Genomic DNA, 16,589 nt, shown 5'->3' with positions numbered 1-16,589 from the left:
ACAGCATCCTGGTCCCCGAGGGTCAGCCCTGCTCTGTGCCGGGGTGACAGCATCCTGGTCCCCAAGGGTCAGCCCTGCTCTGTGCCGGGGTGACAGCGTCCCGGTCCCCAAGGGTCAGCCCTGCTCTGTGCCGGGGTGACAGCGTCCCAGTCCCCAAGGGTCAGCCCTGCTCTGTGCCGGGGTGACAGCGTCCCAGTCCCCAAGGGTCAGCCCTGCTCCGCCCCCTTTCTCAGCCAGAAATAGCTGCTGCCCCGCAGCCGGACTTTGGCATCTGGGCTGGAGCCCAGCACGGGTCAGGGCGAGCGGCAGGGAGCCCGGGGGTGCCACGGAGGGCCAGCTGGGACCACCGAGTGCTGGTGGCCGCAGCCTGGCTTTGGCCTCGTCCCCAGCCCAGCAGGAGAACATCTTCGGTCCCAGGTGTCTGGGGTGTCCCCTGGCCAGGTAGGGGAGGTGAGGTCCCATGCTGGGGTCAGCGGGTTGGTGCGTGGGGCTTGGGGACGTCCCAGCCTTGGTGGTGGGGACATCGCCCTCGTGGGGGTCAGGGTATGGGCTCCCCAGAGGGGGGTCGAGGGAAGGACGGGGCGCAGGTCCCACGCTTGTCGTGCGGATGGTTAATGTTGAACTCGGAGCTGGCAGGGAGCTGCGTGCCAGGCAGCCACCGCTGTGGCCCTGTGGGGACCCCCTGCTCTCCAGGGCTCTTCAGGGAAGCTGCACAGCATCAGCCCGAGCCGAGGGACACCAGATGCACCAAAGAGGGCAGAGCCACCGTCCCGCTCCTCGCACTTGCTGAGCCCAACGCCCCGGCCGCGCGGGAGGGTGCTGCTGCGGGTGGGCAGCCCGGGGGGCTCAGACCAGGGCTGGTCTCCAGCTGCCTCCTGCAAAGAAGCAACACAGCCCAGGGGCCCTGCGCCCCATCTTGCTGCTGGCCAGGCTTGCACCCTTGGGGCCAGAGGCTGAAAATAGCTCTGCTGAGGCAGAAGTGTTGGGGGGGGGGCAGCCAGGGCTCCTGCTCACCCGGCAGGCTGCAGGCAGCGGGTGCTGCTCCGAGGGGGCTCGGGACATGAGGACACCGGCTCGCTGTGGGCAAGGACAGAACTGGGGACATTTCCTGCCCTAAAGAAAGGCAGAGAGGAAAGACAACAAGCAGGGGCTGAGGGGTGGCATGCTTTGGACATTTCCTTACGTCTAATGAAGGGAATGGAGGGTAGCGTGGGGATGATGCTGGCCGGGGAGGTGTTCAGGGATGATGCTGTCTGGGGGAGATGCTCAGACGAGCCTGGCCTCTCCCCGTGGCACGCCTGGGGCTGATGTGTCCCCATGCTTGGTGTCACCCCAGGGCTGCCTCTCTCTTCCAGCCGGGCAGGATCCATCCCCCTCCCGCAGAGCTGCCCCAGGAGCGCGGCAGCAAGTGATGACCATCATGAAACCGGGCCCTGAAGATGGTAAGGGGGGCTGGGGGTGCCACCGGTCCCAGGGCAGTGCTGGTCCCCCTGCCTGGGGGCCAGACCCAGCTCTGGCTGAAGCCACTGGCCCTGCTCTCCAGGGCCTCCCTGCCTGCTTTCTTCATCCCCTCTTGCACTACAGCCCCAAGGGGCAGCACTTGTGTGTCGAAGGCTGAAGGGGTCCGTGCACAGGGGCAGAAGAGGCTGTTTGAGCCTCTGGAGCTGAGCTAATTCCCTGACAATTCCGCCCACCAAGGAAACGCCAGTCCCTGGTGCAGCTCCCGGCACGGGCGTGTGGCCGAGCGCGTCAGGGACCCTGGCGAGGGGACATGCTGTCCTTGCGCTGGGCACGGGGGTCCCCAGCGCTGCAGCAGCCTCAGCTGTGGCTGTGCTCTCCCCTGGCCTCCTCAGTGCCCCAGCTGGACCTGGGCAAGAAGATGAGCACACCGCAGGACCTGATGATCGAGGAGCTCTCCCTGCGGAACAACCGCGGCTCCCAGCTCTTCCAGCAGCGCCAGAAGCGGATGCAGCGCTTCGTCTTTGAGCATCCCAGCGGCTACAGGGAGGTGGGTCGGTGGCTTATCCCCCAGCTCCGAGCGGGACATCCCTTCTCCAGCTCTCGCAGCCTTTGCAGGGGGGTGATTCCTTGTGGGGCTGGGGGTCTGTCAGCAGGGCGGCCATGCTCAGCTGCCCACTACGCCGAGACGAAGGGAGAGCAGAGATGGCTTGGTGGGCTGTGCATGTTGATGGGCAAGCATCAGCTTCAGCATCCACCAAAGAGCAAGGGTGCTGGTTCCCCTCTGCACCCACTAACTCCTCTCCTCGCCTCCTGCAGCTCCCAGGGCTGGGGGCGGGTGACTCGCATCGCACTGAGAAAGGCAACCTGGACGGAACGGCAAACGAGGGGATGGTGAGTAGGTGGAGGAAGCTCCAAGGTGCTTTTGACAGCCTCCTGAGTCCCAACCAGGGCAGGGGGAGCTCCTCACGCCCCACTGACCATCCCCTCTGCAGGCAGGGGAGGACACCGGGGACCAGCAGAGTTATCACTCGGAGCTCCACGTGGCAGCGTTGCCCCAGGGTGGCCCCCCCGAAGTGCCCAAGAAGACAGAGAAAGTCTTGCAGATGAGCAAAATCCTCAACCCTGATGCTCTGGCCCCGGGTAAATGCCGCCTACACCCCAAAGCCAACGCCGTTGTAATCTCAGTAATGTGGGGCTGGAGGCAGCGAGCTGCTGCCTGCTGAGGGGTCGTCCCCAAAACCCTCCCCCAGAGCTTTTATATGTATAAATATATAACATATATTTATGTTATATATATGGAATCCAGCCCCCAACAGCAGGTCCTCTGCGGCCGTGCGAAGGCAGGGCAGTTCCCAGCCCCCTCTCTCCCACGCCATCTCTTCTCCCCCACAGGATACTCAGGCCCCCTCAAAGAAGTCCCCCCGGAGAAGTTCAACGTCACCGCCATCCCCAAGGGCTACCGCTCCCCATGGCAGGAGCTCCTTGGTGACAAGGACAACACTGTGCATGGTGAGAACCAGCCGCCCGTGAGACCCCCTCCGTGGGACTTCAGAAGCTTCAACAGGTAATGCTGGCCGAGGTGCAGGCACCACCAGCCTGTCCATCCCTTGGCCAAGCCCTTCGGCCTCAAGAAGCACCTACCATGCTGCCAGGGAAACGCAATGGTCCATGCCCTCTTTATACACCGCGGGGGAGCAGCAAGGGCTCAGGTTGCTCTTTTCCTGCTCAGGAGCTCCTCGGTGGCTCCTCTGCAAAGGTCCCTGCCTCCAGCAGCTCCCCAGATCTCCTCTCAGCTCCACCACCGGGCTTGCGCAGCTTGGTCTCACGGGGTAACCTCAGGGATGACGGCTGAAATTTGGGAGAACTAATTCTCATGCGCATGGTCCTGAAGAAGGAATCGCTGCTGTTCCCAGCCAGGCTCAGCTCTGGGCTGGGTGGAGGAATGGCACAGACACTGCCAAGTCTCTCTCCTAATTTCCTTAAGGTATCCAAGCAGCTGCTGGAAGCGATGGGGGTATAAGGTTAATCTTTCCACAAGGTGTTAAGAGGTCACCAGATTCCTTCCAAACACCTGCTTAAGGTTGAAGTCTCCAGGCCCATTTCTGGTGGCTCAGCCTGGCAAGCTCCATGCCCTGCACCTCCTGTGCACCTCCAAATTATACTGGGGTTGAGGCTGGGAGCAGAGACCGCCGAGGAAAACCTCCACTCTGGAAAGGTGTTTGGTGGGGATTCAGGAGATCTGGTGGTAGGAAAGCACCAGCAGCCCAATGTAGAACAATGAGAACTGAACTTTTAAGCTGAACATCATCCCAGGGAATCTGCAAACTGAGGTCCTGGCTCTCCTCCTCACCAAAAGCCTCTTTTATGAGGATGAAAGTACATTAGCCTCAGTGACCTGGCCAAAGTCACGTTCCATTAGGCAAGCTCCCACTGGAGCTCCCTACCAGGACACAGCACCGCTCCCCATCAGCCCATCTGCCGTGGTGCTGGGCCTCTGCAGACGGCAGCTTTCCTGAGCCCGCGCCGGGTTGGATTTGAGTCATGGGGGAGATGACTGCTGCGCTTCCAGCGCCTGGCAGAGGGGCTGCGGGCAACTCCAGCCCCTCTGCGTGGGAACTGCGGCCCAAGGGGCAGAGATCAGCCCGCCGGCCGGCCGGGCTGAGATGGGGCTGCCGCCGTCCCTTTGCTGCCCTCCTCTCCCTCAGCCCTGGGGCTTTGCTGTGGGCCTGGCGAGGCGCACAGGGCAAGGCTGCTTCACGCTCAGCCCCCCTGTCTTTCCCCTTCCACACCAGTGAAAGCGTGGCAGTGCACTGGTTTGCACTGGAGTGGAGCTGAGGGAGACGAGGTTAACAGAAGGGAGAACAACCCATGGGCAGCCATGGGCAAGCGTGGAGAAGCAAAGGGGCTGCGTTAGCTGTTCCCTCGGGATCTCCTTCCCAGTCACTCAGCCATCCGGAGCTTTCCTGGAGCAGTCACATCCGAGGAGGTGCCGTAGGGGGAGAACAAGGAGCTGCTGCAGACGCTTGGCTCTTTTCTTTCAACATTTAGCCGTGTTCCTGCCTCAGTATTTATTTACGGACGGGGACTGAAGGAAGGGCATGTTTCTGAATAATGCTTTACCCTGTACCATTTCTCCCCTCTCACATGCTGCCTTTCTATTTAAAGTCTTGAACTGTTATTTAATACAGATGGATGCTAATTTAACACCCAGCCTCTTTCCACCTCCTCTAATGCTTCGCTGAGGCATGAAGATTCAGAGAGCCAATCTGCTTTTAACTGGGCTTTTCATGATCTTCCGAGCTGTTGGCTTTTAAACGACTTCTCAGTTCATCAAATACCAAACTGCAGAAAAACAAGCTTTTTGGAACAAACCAGCTAGCGAGAAGCCAGTGGTCTTGCCTAAAGCTAGGTGAATCCCAGCACAGCTCACGCGGGTCACAGGGCAAGGGCAAGTTCACCATCTCAACAGCAGCTGCGTTAAAGCAGACTGATTTATCCCCAACCCTAAACATTCAGGCTGTGATGCAAAGACCTTCAGCCACCTTGCTAAGGTCTCTTAAGAGAGAGAGTGAAAACCAAGCTTTGAAAAGGACTGTCTTTCCCCAAAAGGGAGAAAGTTTCTGCAACAAACCTCTCCCATTCACCTTTCCCCCCTTATTTCTCCCCAGCACGCTGTTGCAAAACAGTGCCACGTTACTCATGTTCGAGCAGCGCTTCCCGAAGCAAACATTCCCAGCTATGCCTCATTGATAGCTCAGCCTCCATGTGCTGCTCCAAAACCAACATTCTTGGCTTTTCAGGGCCTGGCACTCTCTTCCCTGGTCCCTTTCCACATTTCTCCAGAAAGGGATGACAGCTCTTGCCCCCGCACTGCTCCCCCTGTTAGCCATAGCTCAAGAGAAGCGGTCCCAGAAGGCAGATTGGAGCCAGGGCCAAGAGAAAGACATTGCTGCACATGTGCTAGAGCAATCAGGAGGCAGCGCTATCGGCCTCGGCCCTCTGCAGAACACATCAGCTGCTTTCTAAAGACCTGAGGGTTTGTCACCCTTGCCTGCTCTCATAGTCTAGCCCTTTTCATGTGCAAAAGTCTGCTTTTTTTCTACTGGTATTTGCGAAGCCCATCAAGAGAGACGATGGTAAAGGTAGGAACAGGCTTCCTCCCGCCCCTGCACAGCCCCTGGCGCTCAGGCACCAAACCCCGCTCTCCAGGCCTGCCAACGCTTGAGTTGGGGTTGGCTCTGCACAAGAGAAGCGCCTCGCCGGGCTAGCAGGGACTAACGGCAGCCTGGGGAGGAAGAGGAGGCTTGGCGTTTGCTACAGGCATCGCTAGGTTGCTGCTGGGCTCAGAGTTAGTAAACCAGGCCCTGGCACAGGCTGCCCAGGGCAGTGGTTGAGTCCCCATCCCTGGAGGTATTTAAAAGCCGGGGAGATGTGGTGCTTGGAGACATGGTTTAGTGGTGTCCTTGGCAGTGCTGGGTTACGGTTGGACTCGATGATCTTAAGGGTCTTTTCCAACCTTAACGATTCTGTGATTCTAAATCCAGACCTGCTTTGTCCGTCACCTTCACCGTGTGCGCAACCTCTCCTGCTGTGCCAAGTCTGCTTTTTTTCATGCCACAGGACTCCCACCCCGTTTGACAGAGCACTGGTCAGCGACCTGTTCTCCGTGCCCGCCACGGAGCTGGAGAACCTGAGTGTTCTGGAGGTGATTTCCCACAGACCCAACTTCAACAGAGTGCCACAAGGTTGGGTGCGGATTCTACCAGAGAGCGATGAGCTGTAGTACGCGCACTCCCTTCCCCATCGCCACAGATGCTTTTATCGCTAGACTCAACCATACATCGCGCAGTAGGGGAGAGGAGAGGAAGTATTCTTTGTGAACGCTAAGCTAGTGGTCTCGGGTTGTCATCTTCAACGGGATTTGAACAAGCTCAAGTCTGGGACCATTTTGAATTCCCCTCGTACCAGCCATTGTCACAACGGCGTTTTGTGCTGAGCTAACCAGCCAAGTTCTCATCGTTAATGCAAGATCCTGTACAAAAAATCCCGTACAGCCTGTCCCCTTCCCTGGAAAATGGCAGGACCACCAGCTGCAACGCACCAAGCTGTCTCTCTGCTTCTTCACCGACGCACAAGACCTGCTCTGACAGCTGGTGCCTTTGCAGAGAAATTCCATCTTCGGGATAACTCTCCGCCTGTCATTCCGGTCAGGACAGCGAGAGGAGGTGATAATTGAAGGACACCAGCAAAACAAGTAACCGGAGGCATTGGCATGTTAAAAGCAATTACCTTTGGCTTGGCTGGACGACAAAAATACATGAGGAACTGGGCACCTGCCTGTTTATCAACACACGTACAGCACAGCCAGGAGAGATGGGAGGGGAACACTGGGAGTTGGAAACCGGTGCCCATTTTCCACAAGCTACTGGCTAGCACTTGGCAGCTGTTATTTTCCCCTTCCTACTGCTATTTGCATGCCTTGCTTAAACATCTAAGCCCTTGGATTGACTTACGCCAGATTTGCTCCATGTAGTTGGTCAGTAAGGATCGGGCCTTGCCCGGACCAGCTGCGCTGCAGAATCGCAGCAGTCTGAAAGATGCTGCCAGGGTATTCCGGCAACTTCGGGATCAGTGGGAAGGAAAAGCAGCGCAGCCGCGACTCCAGAGGAAGCACGGGCTTCTCCGTGAATGTGAAAATTGGCAGTGGGGATTCAACTACACAAACGTTTTCAGCAGTGACACACAGTGGGACACGCAGCTAACAACAGTCTATAGACGGTCATCAGAACATCTGGAAAACCCTGCTAACAAAAATCTCTACCTGAATGCAGACTTTCTACAATTGCTTTTGTCAGGTTCTTAATGTTACCCTTATTTAATCTTGCAAAAGCAGGAGTATCAGGATAAAAGTTTCTTTTTCCACCACTGTGGTTATAGCAGGCAAGTAAATTTAGTGGTAAAAATGCAGTTCGCAGCACTTGTGAAGTGTATTTGTAACGCTGCGCAGAGCAAATCCCACACAGGGATTCTGCTGCCACAACATGCCATTCAGGCAGGAAACTTTAACCGCTCTGTTCTTCCCACAGAAGCAGGAGGGGACACGCAAATGGAAAGAAAAAAGGTCTGTTCCTTAAACATTAAAGATTTATCACGCTCAAACCCATCTCTCTCTTCTTTGTCCATCAGCTGAAGAACCCGTGTACCCCTGAGGACCTGGCTGGAAATAATAAATCAATTGCGATGCTGTACAAACTGCTTGCATTCGATCCGTCTGCACAGCGCTCGCGGGCCCCGACTGCAGAGAGCGCAGTGGCAACCGCCGCAGCCCTCCCCAACCCACCGGCAGGCCTCCGCCCGTCCTCCAGCACTGCCCTGGGACGGCTCTTACTTGACAAAAACTAGACTAATGACCCGCACCCAAAGCCCAGCTCTTTCTCCAGAGAAAGCCACCCTGCCTGCCAGCCGTGCCCCTGGGGCCACGTGTGCTGCGCCACCTCCAGCAGCCCGGCAGCACCGCACGCGCCTTCGGTGGCAGCACCCACGGGACCCCGTGGCGCGGTACGGGACACTACATAGAACTAAAAGTGGACCCGCTGCCATTGCCCACTCTGCATCTTGGCTTTGGCAGCAGCCAAATAAAAATCAAAGTCCTCAGACACTGTGCTGCCGGGTCCTAAGCAAAGCATTGAAAAATTCAAATATTTTAGTGTATTTTTTTTAAAACAAGCAAATGAGGCTTCGGAACAGGTCCCATCATGTTTTGCTTCACAGCAAGATGCCCACAGATCCATTACGAGAAAGCAGCTGACATACAGATAAACTTAAAACCCTCCAGCCACGTGTACATACATCTTATTCAATGGCAGGCTCTGTGCAGGACACAGTTGCTCCTGGACAAACTCTAGTTGGAGCACAGAAAGAAAAGTTTCATGTCTTATCAAAGCAGGATGAGGCGGGATCCATCTCGCAGCTTAAGAGGAGGCTGTACCCACAGGCCTGGAGAGCCCGCATCACGCTCCCAATAAACCGTGTCCTCCCCCTGCAGCTGTCAGCAACACAAGCCCAGCCTCTGGGGGCCACCGAGGGGCTTTCGCCAGGCTCAAACAGGCAACTGCCAATTGCCACCCCACAGCCTGCTCGCGTGACCTAACACTCGTCTTGCTCAGGACACGTAGCATTAGAAGTGAAGCATCAAAAAAGGATTTGGTTTTTTGGTTTGTTTTTTTTAAGCAAGAAGTCACGAAAAAGGAGGGAAGAAAATGCTGTGGCCATAGTAAGGCAAAGCCATGGGTTTGGCACACCTGATAAGCTTGTTTTTTAGCTCGTATTCAGTTCTGGTTTAATACCTCATTAGAATAATACGTCATTAGTTACCTGCCAGAGAAGAGTCTCTGGTTACATTTCAACAGTCCATAGTGTTCAGACTGAGGATACCAAACGGGCTTGAAAAGGGTTTAGTTTTGTTTTTCGAGAAGTTTATTTCAAAAGTGTGCAAAGGGGATACACGGATAGCACTGTAATTCTGGTACACCTGATCCACAGACCCCCGACAGCCCTTCTGTCTGCCCCCCGCCCCCACACTAAATGAAAGATCTGGGATGCATCAACGACCCGATCAGCTAGCGGAGACACGGAGCTCAGCTTGCCCAGTGTCTGCAAGCAGGGAAATAAGGCTTCTCTAGCTCACCCACAGCTCAACATATGGCGCTACCACGGTAACTAGAAAATAGCATTTACTTCAACGATGAGGGTGGCAGGACGTGCTAGGGGCTGCTGTGCTTTCCCGCGTGGGCACCCATCCTCTGGGGATCTTGGGACGGGTAGTGAATGGGGCCCGGGGCTCTCATGAAGGGAGGCGGGGGCCCCATGGCGTGGAACATGTGTGGTCCGAAACCTGCAGGAACAAAGTTGGCAGCTTCAGAGAAAGCAGCGGAACAAGCGACGCGGATGTACTACTGCTTGAAACTACCGAGAGAAAACAGCTGGCTTACAGCTGTGCCTTGGAAAGGTGCACATCTCCCATGATTCTCCAAATCCCCAAACTCCTTCCAGTACAACTGAGAGTAATCCTTACCCAACACCCATCCTTACTCGCAGATAAAAGCTGGTGGGGGACTGGACTGTCTCTAATGCCAATCTAAATGCTTTCTACTCAGCCGCGGAGCAAAGCAAAACATCCACAAGAGTCTGACATCCCATAAAAAGAGGGTCTCCAGATAGATATATACACACAGCCAAACCCAGGCTGGTGTTCAACCAGCTGCAGAATTACCCTTTCAAGTTCAGGTTAACGTGGCATTTACACAGCCAGCAAAAGCACTGAGTAGGTCTCAGTACCAGGGATCTCTGCCGTGCCTGGGAATTTGCAAGTGAATACGTACCACAAGAGGCAGCTCAGTTTAATTAAACTGTGCTGACACCTCATTTTAGATCATCGGTTTACACTGTATGATCAGGGATGAGGAAAACCAACGCAGGGCATGCATCAGTGCGACAGCCCAGCCGAGGAAGGAGGACCAGATCGTCTAACACCACGTTACACACCCCCGCTCGAAGGGGAAACACAAGTACCTGGAGGCGGTGGCGGAGCAATGCCAGGCGGAGGTGGCAAGGCAATGTTAACCACGGCTGGAGGGCCACTTGGAGGTAGGTTGAAGTAATTTGCAGAAGCCTCCTCTTCTGCCGCTGGAGGAGGGGGGAGAGCTGCAGAAAAAGTACACGGTGGTTATGGAAAATCTCTCAGTCAAGTTATGCAGCGGTATCTGCCTTCAGAGAGGAGGCGCAATCAGTTCTTCCACAAGGGCAAACTGCTGCTACTATTGCACATCTGAACCGGAGCGAGAAGCAGGACCGCACTGCAAGTCCAGAACAGTCACCATTTTTCTTCACCCGAAACCAGCTTTGCTTTTTCCATCACACAACACTCAGTGGATTAGGAAAACATTAACCAAGCATTGAAAAGCATGTGTTGCCGGTATCTCGGACCTAAATAACTTCAATTCAGCTTTAACTTTTCATGCATCACAAAGAACTCTCTTTTCATCAAGCATTTGCTTCTAGACAAAGCTCCCCTCCCATCCCAGTTGGATCCACTGCAAACCTACTGTAAGCGTGGGCTCTGGGCTCACCAGTGCCTCTACCGTCACCACGCTCAGAGGTTTAACACCAGCCTCTCTCATGGAAGCAGGTCAGCATTAAGTGTTTGAGAGATGAAAACGAACTCCCATACCTCCGGGAAGTCCTGGAACTGGCTCCAGCTTTATCCCGGATTCTGTAGTACCTTCCTTGTCCTTTTCTTTTCCCCTTGCTGCCTGGGACCTAAAAAAATACACAAAAGTTTGAGAACAAAGATGAGAAAAAGCAGGATAAGCAGATATTCACACCACAATAGTTTCGCATTATCTAATCCAGATCCTTTGCTTCAGGCCAAAGACAAAAAATTCACAGAACATCAGAGACAGCTGGCACAAAGCGTGCAAACTGTTTACAGGAGACGGATTAGAAACAGCTACAGAAACTCATCCATGACCCTCAACCAGGAAATCCCTTACGCAATTTGTGCGATTTACGTGATCTCCAACCCAGATCCCACTGCTGAAAGACAACCAAACTCTAAGAGGACCCCAACTATTCACCAAATCAGTATCTACTCCAGCTTAATATCCAGTCCTGCTCATCAAGACTGCATAAACTGAGTGAAGAACCTTGTGGCGGTATCCACAAGGCTTCCTCCCCCCGCACTCACCTTCCCCATTTGACATTGAGCCTGCGACCATTGACAATGAGTTTGTTGAAGGATTTCTCAGCAGCCACTTCCGCAGCTTGCCGCGTGGCAAACTGGATGAAAGCACACTGTTGCCTCTGCACTACAGTTATCGTCCGAATCTCCCCAAACTGGTAGAAGTGATTTCTGTTGGGGGAAAAAAAATTATTATGAACCCCCACTCCTCCTAGCTGCAGGGCCCACAGGACCTCGTCACATGCTGAAATAGATATGCTCAGACCCTTTCTTTTCTCCATCACCAGTTCAGACTAATCATCAGAAATCTACTACAAGTCTCTTGCCCCACTGCGCAATTATGGAGCAATAAAAACTCTGCAGCAGCTTTTCTCGGCAGCCAGCTGGAGAGAGGCGATGGGATTTTCTTGTAAAAAGTGTAACACAGTATCCCCCACAGCTCAGAAGGATGACTCATCTTTAAAGAGAGACATTTTAATCAAAGCATTTGAAATGTGCCTGTTTATCTGTTCTCCAGCAAGCTGGCACTGCTCTCCAACAAGCTGGCACTCCTCTGCACTTGCCCACCAACCAGTTTCCCATTAAGGAAAACTGAAAACCAGGTTTATTTTTTTTTTCCTTGCAAGAGAGTTTCCTCACTTGAAGATGAGCAGTAATCAAAGCGTGAAATAAAAAGGTAAGGGCAATACAAATTCACCAACACACCTGAGATCTGATTCAGTGATAGTATCTCCAAGCCCTCCAACATACAGCGTAGTAATGGTCTTGTCATCAGGGGGGTCTAGACGAGGCATGGTTGACGCTCGTTTCAGAAGTTTATCAGCCACAGGATCATTAATTCCATAATAACGATCTTTGATGTTCTGATCAGCCAGAGGATCGTCTGGATCTGTAGGTTTCTCATGTCTAAGGTTCAGAAAACAAAGCATTTCATAACACCAGTCACAGCTGCATCAGATTAAAATAACTATTTTTTTATATATATAAAAAAAAACATATATAATACTTATAACTGCTACCTTCCCTTCTAATGGCCTCCGGTCACTTATATGCTTAACCCTGTTCACATAAACATGCCAAAATGGAACAAAAAGCCCCCAAAACTTAAATTGCAGCCTCACATTCTGAACGAATGGCACTTTTGACAGCTGAGCATTCAACACTACAAAATACAAGAGCAGGATTTCAAATGGCCTCTTGTTCAAACACAAAGATCTCTGATTGAGGGGACTGACGCCACAAAGGGAAAAAATGAACTATGCAAAAGAAGGGCTGCAGTCACTGCTTTGGCAAAACACTACAAGACCACGCAGCTAATTCCTCACAAACGAACTTGCCACAACAAAGATTCATTCACTGGTGCTGTGTGCCAACCGAGTGCAAGTTGCACCCTGACCCCAATCACAGCGCTGCGTCTCCTGTCCACTGCAGCATCTCCTGTTCTTCCAGTCCTAAGGGGAGCTGTATCTGACCGTGGTGAACAGATTAATTGTTTAAGCTATATTTGTACCTGTAGGGACACTCTTCTCCTCTCTTGCATTCTCCTTTTACCCAGAAGGAACAGATGTGAGGACGATTGCGTTTATAATAAGGAGTGGTCCGAGCCAGCTTCAGCAGCATGTCGCTGGTAGAAGTAGCTTTTCCTAGCGCACCAACTGGTCTAGTGCCATCAGAATTGGATATCTAAACAGTCGTTAAAACACAAATAATTACATATATATCACCACTGAAAACTAATGCACAGCATCAGAGCAAGCAAATGACTTTAAGATAAGTTAGGTCATTCCTCCCCTATACACATCCACACACAGAGAACACGATTGTAACTACACTTTCTTACCTCTCGTTCCATGTTCTGGGTGTAGTACTCTTTATTGACATCAGACTTCGGCATTTCATCCTTAAGGGAAAGTCCTGCATCCCGGACTTGAATTGGCAAACCTAGAATGAAACAACAACAAAAAAAAAACCAACAACAAAACAACAAATCCATATGAAGCACAAGCTGAAAGAGCAGAAATAGTTACTGCAGCCTGCGTTAGCCAGAGGTAACTCATCTACGGCTCAGGTACACCACGCTGCCCCTGAACCTCAGAAGCAATGTGATCATCAAGACTTGTTCTTCTCAAAGACTGTCCAGAGACAACCGTGCCAGTTACGTGCAGATATTTAAAGACATTTCACCAACTTTCATTTCAGAGGCAAGCAGACCAGCTTCTTCTCTTAGCTGACATTTTTTGGTACATACCATATTCCAGGTCAAGCAGACAGGTTTGACAGACGTTCTTCAGCTTGCTGCATGTCTGGCATACTTCTGTTTTCTTGAAACGCATACGAACACCAGGGCACCAGCGGAATACTGTGAAAGGCCTGGCACAAATCTGAAAGACACAAAGTCAACACTTGTATCACTATTACACAGCAATGAAGTTTACCATTTTCTGGTTCTTCAACAGAAACTTAAAGTCCAAAGACATCCAATCTCTTTAAACCATAAATATAACTTCTTCACCGTATTGCTAAGCTTCAGACCTCAAGAAATATTTCTTACTGTTTGGTGCCTTACTTTGACAGGAGAAAGTTTCAGGAAGGTTTTTTTCTTGTTGTTTTTTGATTTACTACAATAACCCAAACGCTGAAAGCGGATCTACTCAAAGGGGAAAAAAAAAAAAATTCTCCTTCATTCCAGGAGATGTCAGTATAGAGCTATTAGAGATAAATTACCAATTATTATTAAATCAGCCACCAGCAGAGCAGCAAGCGCAGTGAGAGGTTATGAGGCTTGCAGTCCAGAAGACCACCACTGGTCTCTATCTTACCTAGTGGAATGATGCATCTGCTGCGTGTGCGGTTTGAGGAAGAGAAGCAAGATTTCAACATGTACCTTCTCCCTCCCTCAGATGGCAACTGATAAAAGGGGCAAAAAACCTCTTTAATTTCCCTCAGTCAAGACCACACTAAATATTTCTGGCTCTCAGAAATAAACGTGGCTTATTTCTTAGACAGCTAACACAAATCACCACCTAGCCATGAATAAGATATTCATAGCAAAACCTAAACTCCGCTTATTTATGCGCCACTTACGAGTAAAAACAAACTTGCAAGAGACAATGAGATCACTTAAAATGCCAAAATACCTTCAAATATAGCACAACAATATTAGCAAAACCTAATTCTGATAAACACGAGCAAATCGTAAGTCTGTCTGAACAGTCTTCGATAATTTTACTACTTTAAGACTGACTTTATCTAACAAAGTGCATGATAGACTGACCTAAAAATTTATGCAGTTACATAAATATTTTAAGTTGTTAACCCAGATAAGCAATTTTCTGAAGCTGACAGGATTTTTTCAACATTAAAATTTAATATTCCTAGATATGTGCCAATTTAGATGTTTGTTCTTCAAAAGAAAACAACCATACCTTGCATTCTTTTCCGTATTTTTCTTTGGTCTGAAATATAAACAAAAACAATAAAAGAAAATATGAAATACCATTAATTCAACATAGAATACGAAACACATAACTGATGTTATAGCACAGTGGGTTTTCCCTAATTATGCTGCATTTACACTCACCCAGCCTATGTTTTAGGCTTACACCTACCTGCAGGTCAACAGGACAAAAAAAATCCTAAAAAACTCTCAATCCATTTTTGTTTTAGAAACAGTTATTAAAACACAGTATTATAAGCCCCAGCTCACGTACCGATGAAAGGTGAGAATGAAATGGAATATTAATAGCTATTTTTAAGCAAATATGATATCGTTACGTGAAATAAGTACATGAAAGAAAGCAGTTTTTGAAATATCACCTATACCGGCAGTAGAGTTATGTTTAACGAAAATATCATCATCTCTCTCGGCAAACTTGGTGGAACAGAAATGTAAAATAATGCAAATGTAGGACATACACAACTGGACTGAGCACAGAGAAAAGCAGCATAGAGGTATTGACTCATCCCGCACAGAGGAAACCAAGGTAAACAAACATGGATTTAAATTACCGTCAGGCAGCCTTTGTGAGACAGTTTTAACTTATTTTCACAGGCGCGTATCCCTGCGCACTTTAGAAATTGTGCTAAGCTATTTAATATTTCAGCAGTTGTTGCGCTGTTCCCTACGTCACACGATTTACCAGTACCAAAGCTTTGTTTGCCAGTACTTCCCGCACCGTAGAGGAGTGCATCATCTTGTTCTCCTTTTCCACTGATTTATTCTTAAATCACATACCTAATGCCATGACATCACATACCAACAACGGCTGGGACCAAATCCTGCTGTGCAGAACCAACTAATTAGGAGCGCACGTGCACCCCAGCATCTCCTCCGGTAGCCAGGCTTATTTTAGTCCCCAAAACCCCGAGGTTTTAGGGCCAACACAGAGGAAAGGACTGCGCGGTCAAACGGGCACGTACCATTCGAATATACGGGTTTTCTCCGAGACATGTCTGGCACAGAATAGGGAAGTCCTGAAGTGAGCAAGAAGAAGGAAAATCAGGAATTTGCAACAAACTCTGCCAGCACGACAGCATCCGAATCACACTCCGAGCCCTACCGAGTTAAACGAATCAGACCGTTTGCAAAAAGAGGCGTTCAAAAAGAGTCACCGGGAGAGCTGCAAGCCACCACCCAGGGCCTGTATTATGAAAGAACCGCGACCTGCCAGCTATTCCCGTTTGAAGTAAAACTTAAACAAACAAGAAGCGTATTCTTGAGATCTTCGCTCTTCAGCCACCTCGCCGCAGCAGATGACCCCCCCCCCCCCGCCCCCAGCATCTATTGTTTGCCGTGGGCCCACCCGGGAAAGGCCCCCGCTCGAGAGAACGCGGCCACGGGCCCGGCTCGGCTCGGCTCGGACCCCCGCCGCCCTGGGCCCTCCCCAGCTACCACAGACCCCAAACCCCGGGGAAAAAAAAACCTTTTCCAGCCCGCCCCGCCCGTAAGGAGGCCTGGGTAACGGCGGCCACCCCTTCCCGGGCGGGGGGACCGCGGGGATGCAGCTCCCCGGGCTGCGAGGGCGGCCTGACCGCGCACCCCTCGCCCTCCGGCCTTGCCCTCGCCCCGCCCCGGCAGCGGAGGACCCCGCCGGGCAAGGCCCGCCCCGCTTCTCCCCCGTCCTCACCGCGTCCTCCCAGTTCTGCCGATTGTAGGTGTTGGAGCCCAGCGATGTCGACATGGCGGCGGCGCGGCCCCCGCTCCGCTCCCCTCAGCCGCCGGAAGCCCCCGCGCCGCTCCGCCTCGATCCCGGCAGGCGGCGGGAGCCGGAAGTGACACCGCTTCCGCTTAGCGACGTGACGGGGAGAGAGTAGAGCGCGTCGCGGGGGCCGCTCTAGGCACGGCGAACCATAGAGCGCAGCTACAGGGCGGGACTGGGCGAAACCACCG

The 16,589-nt window shown here is 52.0% G+C and overlaps 2 protein-coding genes across 4 annotated transcripts; one reads left to right on the top strand and one right to left on the bottom strand.

Annotated features, from left to right (window-relative positions):
• The first annotated feature begins 258 nt into the window (after positions 1-258).
• MYOZ3 (myozenin 3) lies at positions 259-7,647 on the top strand. Of its 3 annotated transcripts, none has more exons than XM_087753920.1 (7): positions 259-441; positions 1,337-1,442; positions 1,854-2,008; positions 2,278-2,352; positions 2,454-2,601; positions 2,854-3,025; positions 6,082-7,647. In XM_087753920.1, the coding sequence occupies exons 2-7, from the start codon at positions 1,412-1,414 to the stop codon at positions 6,242-6,244; spliced, it is 744 nt and encodes a 247-aa protein (XP_087610046.1). In that variant the 5' UTR covers positions 259-441; positions 1,337-1,411; the 3' UTR covers positions 6,245-7,647. The 3 variants fall into 3 exon arrangements, with proteins under 3 accessions (XP_087610046.1, XP_087610047.1, XP_087610045.1); XM_087753921.1 differs by having other exon boundaries at positions 259-450; positions 1,364-1,442; XM_087753919.1 differs by having other exon boundaries at positions 309-441; positions 1,356-1,442.
• A 499-nt stretch (positions 7,648-8,146) lies between these two features.
• On the bottom strand, positions 8,147-16,488 carry RBM22 (RNA binding motif protein 22). The gene is made up of 11 exons (XM_087753918.1): positions 16,327-16,488; positions 15,620-15,673; positions 14,626-14,655; positions 13,449-13,581; positions 13,041-13,141; positions 12,711-12,883; positions 11,906-12,106; positions 11,207-11,371; positions 10,691-10,779; positions 10,033-10,164; positions 8,147-9,355 (listed from the first exon to the last, which is right to left on the bottom strand). The coding sequence occupies exons 1-11, from the start codon at positions 16,378-16,380 to the stop codon at positions 9,225-9,227; spliced, it is 1,263 nt and encodes a 420-aa protein (XP_087610044.1). The 5' UTR covers positions 16,381-16,488; the 3' UTR covers positions 8,147-9,224.
• Positions 16,489-16,589: the final 101 nt, after the last annotated feature.

The sequence above is a fragment of the Nipponia nippon genome, unplaced genomic scaffold (assembly GCF_047370975.1).
Source record: "Nipponia nippon isolate SJK-2023a ecotype South Korea unplaced genomic scaffold, ASM4737097v1 scaffold_17, whole genome shotgun sequence".
Lineage (NCBI taxonomy): Eukaryota > Metazoa > Chordata > Aves > Pelecaniformes > Threskiornithidae > Nipponia > Nipponia nippon.
The sequence above is the reverse complement of the archived record's forward strand: the minus strand, read 5'-3'. Positions and strand labels throughout refer to the sequence as shown.

Bases quoted from the DNA above. Each gene is read 5' to 3' on its own strand.
- RBM22 (XM_087753918.1), bottom strand. From the start codon at position 16,380: ATGTCGACATCGCTGGGCTCCAACACCTACAATCGGCAGAACTGGGAG. The intron at 14,656-15,619 runs GTACGTGCCCGT...TTTATATTTCAG, and splicing joins AAAACCCGTATATTCGAATG to ACCAAAGAAAAATACGGAAA. The intron at 11,372-11,905 runs GTGTGTTGGTGA...TTCCCCCAACAG, and splicing joins ATCACTGAATCAGATCTCAG to AAATCACTTCTACCAGTTTG.
- MYOZ3 (XM_087753920.1), top strand. From the start codon at position 1,412: ATGACCATCATGAAACCGGGCCCTGAAGATG. The intron at 2,009-2,277 runs GTGGGTCGGTGG...CGCCTCCTGCAG, and splicing joins ATCCCAGCGGCTACAGGGAG to CTCCCAGGGCTGGGGGCGGG. The intron at 2,353-2,453 runs GTGAGTAGGTGG...TCCCCTCTGCAG, and splicing joins GAACGGCAAACGAGGGGATG to GCAGGGGAGGACACCGGGGA.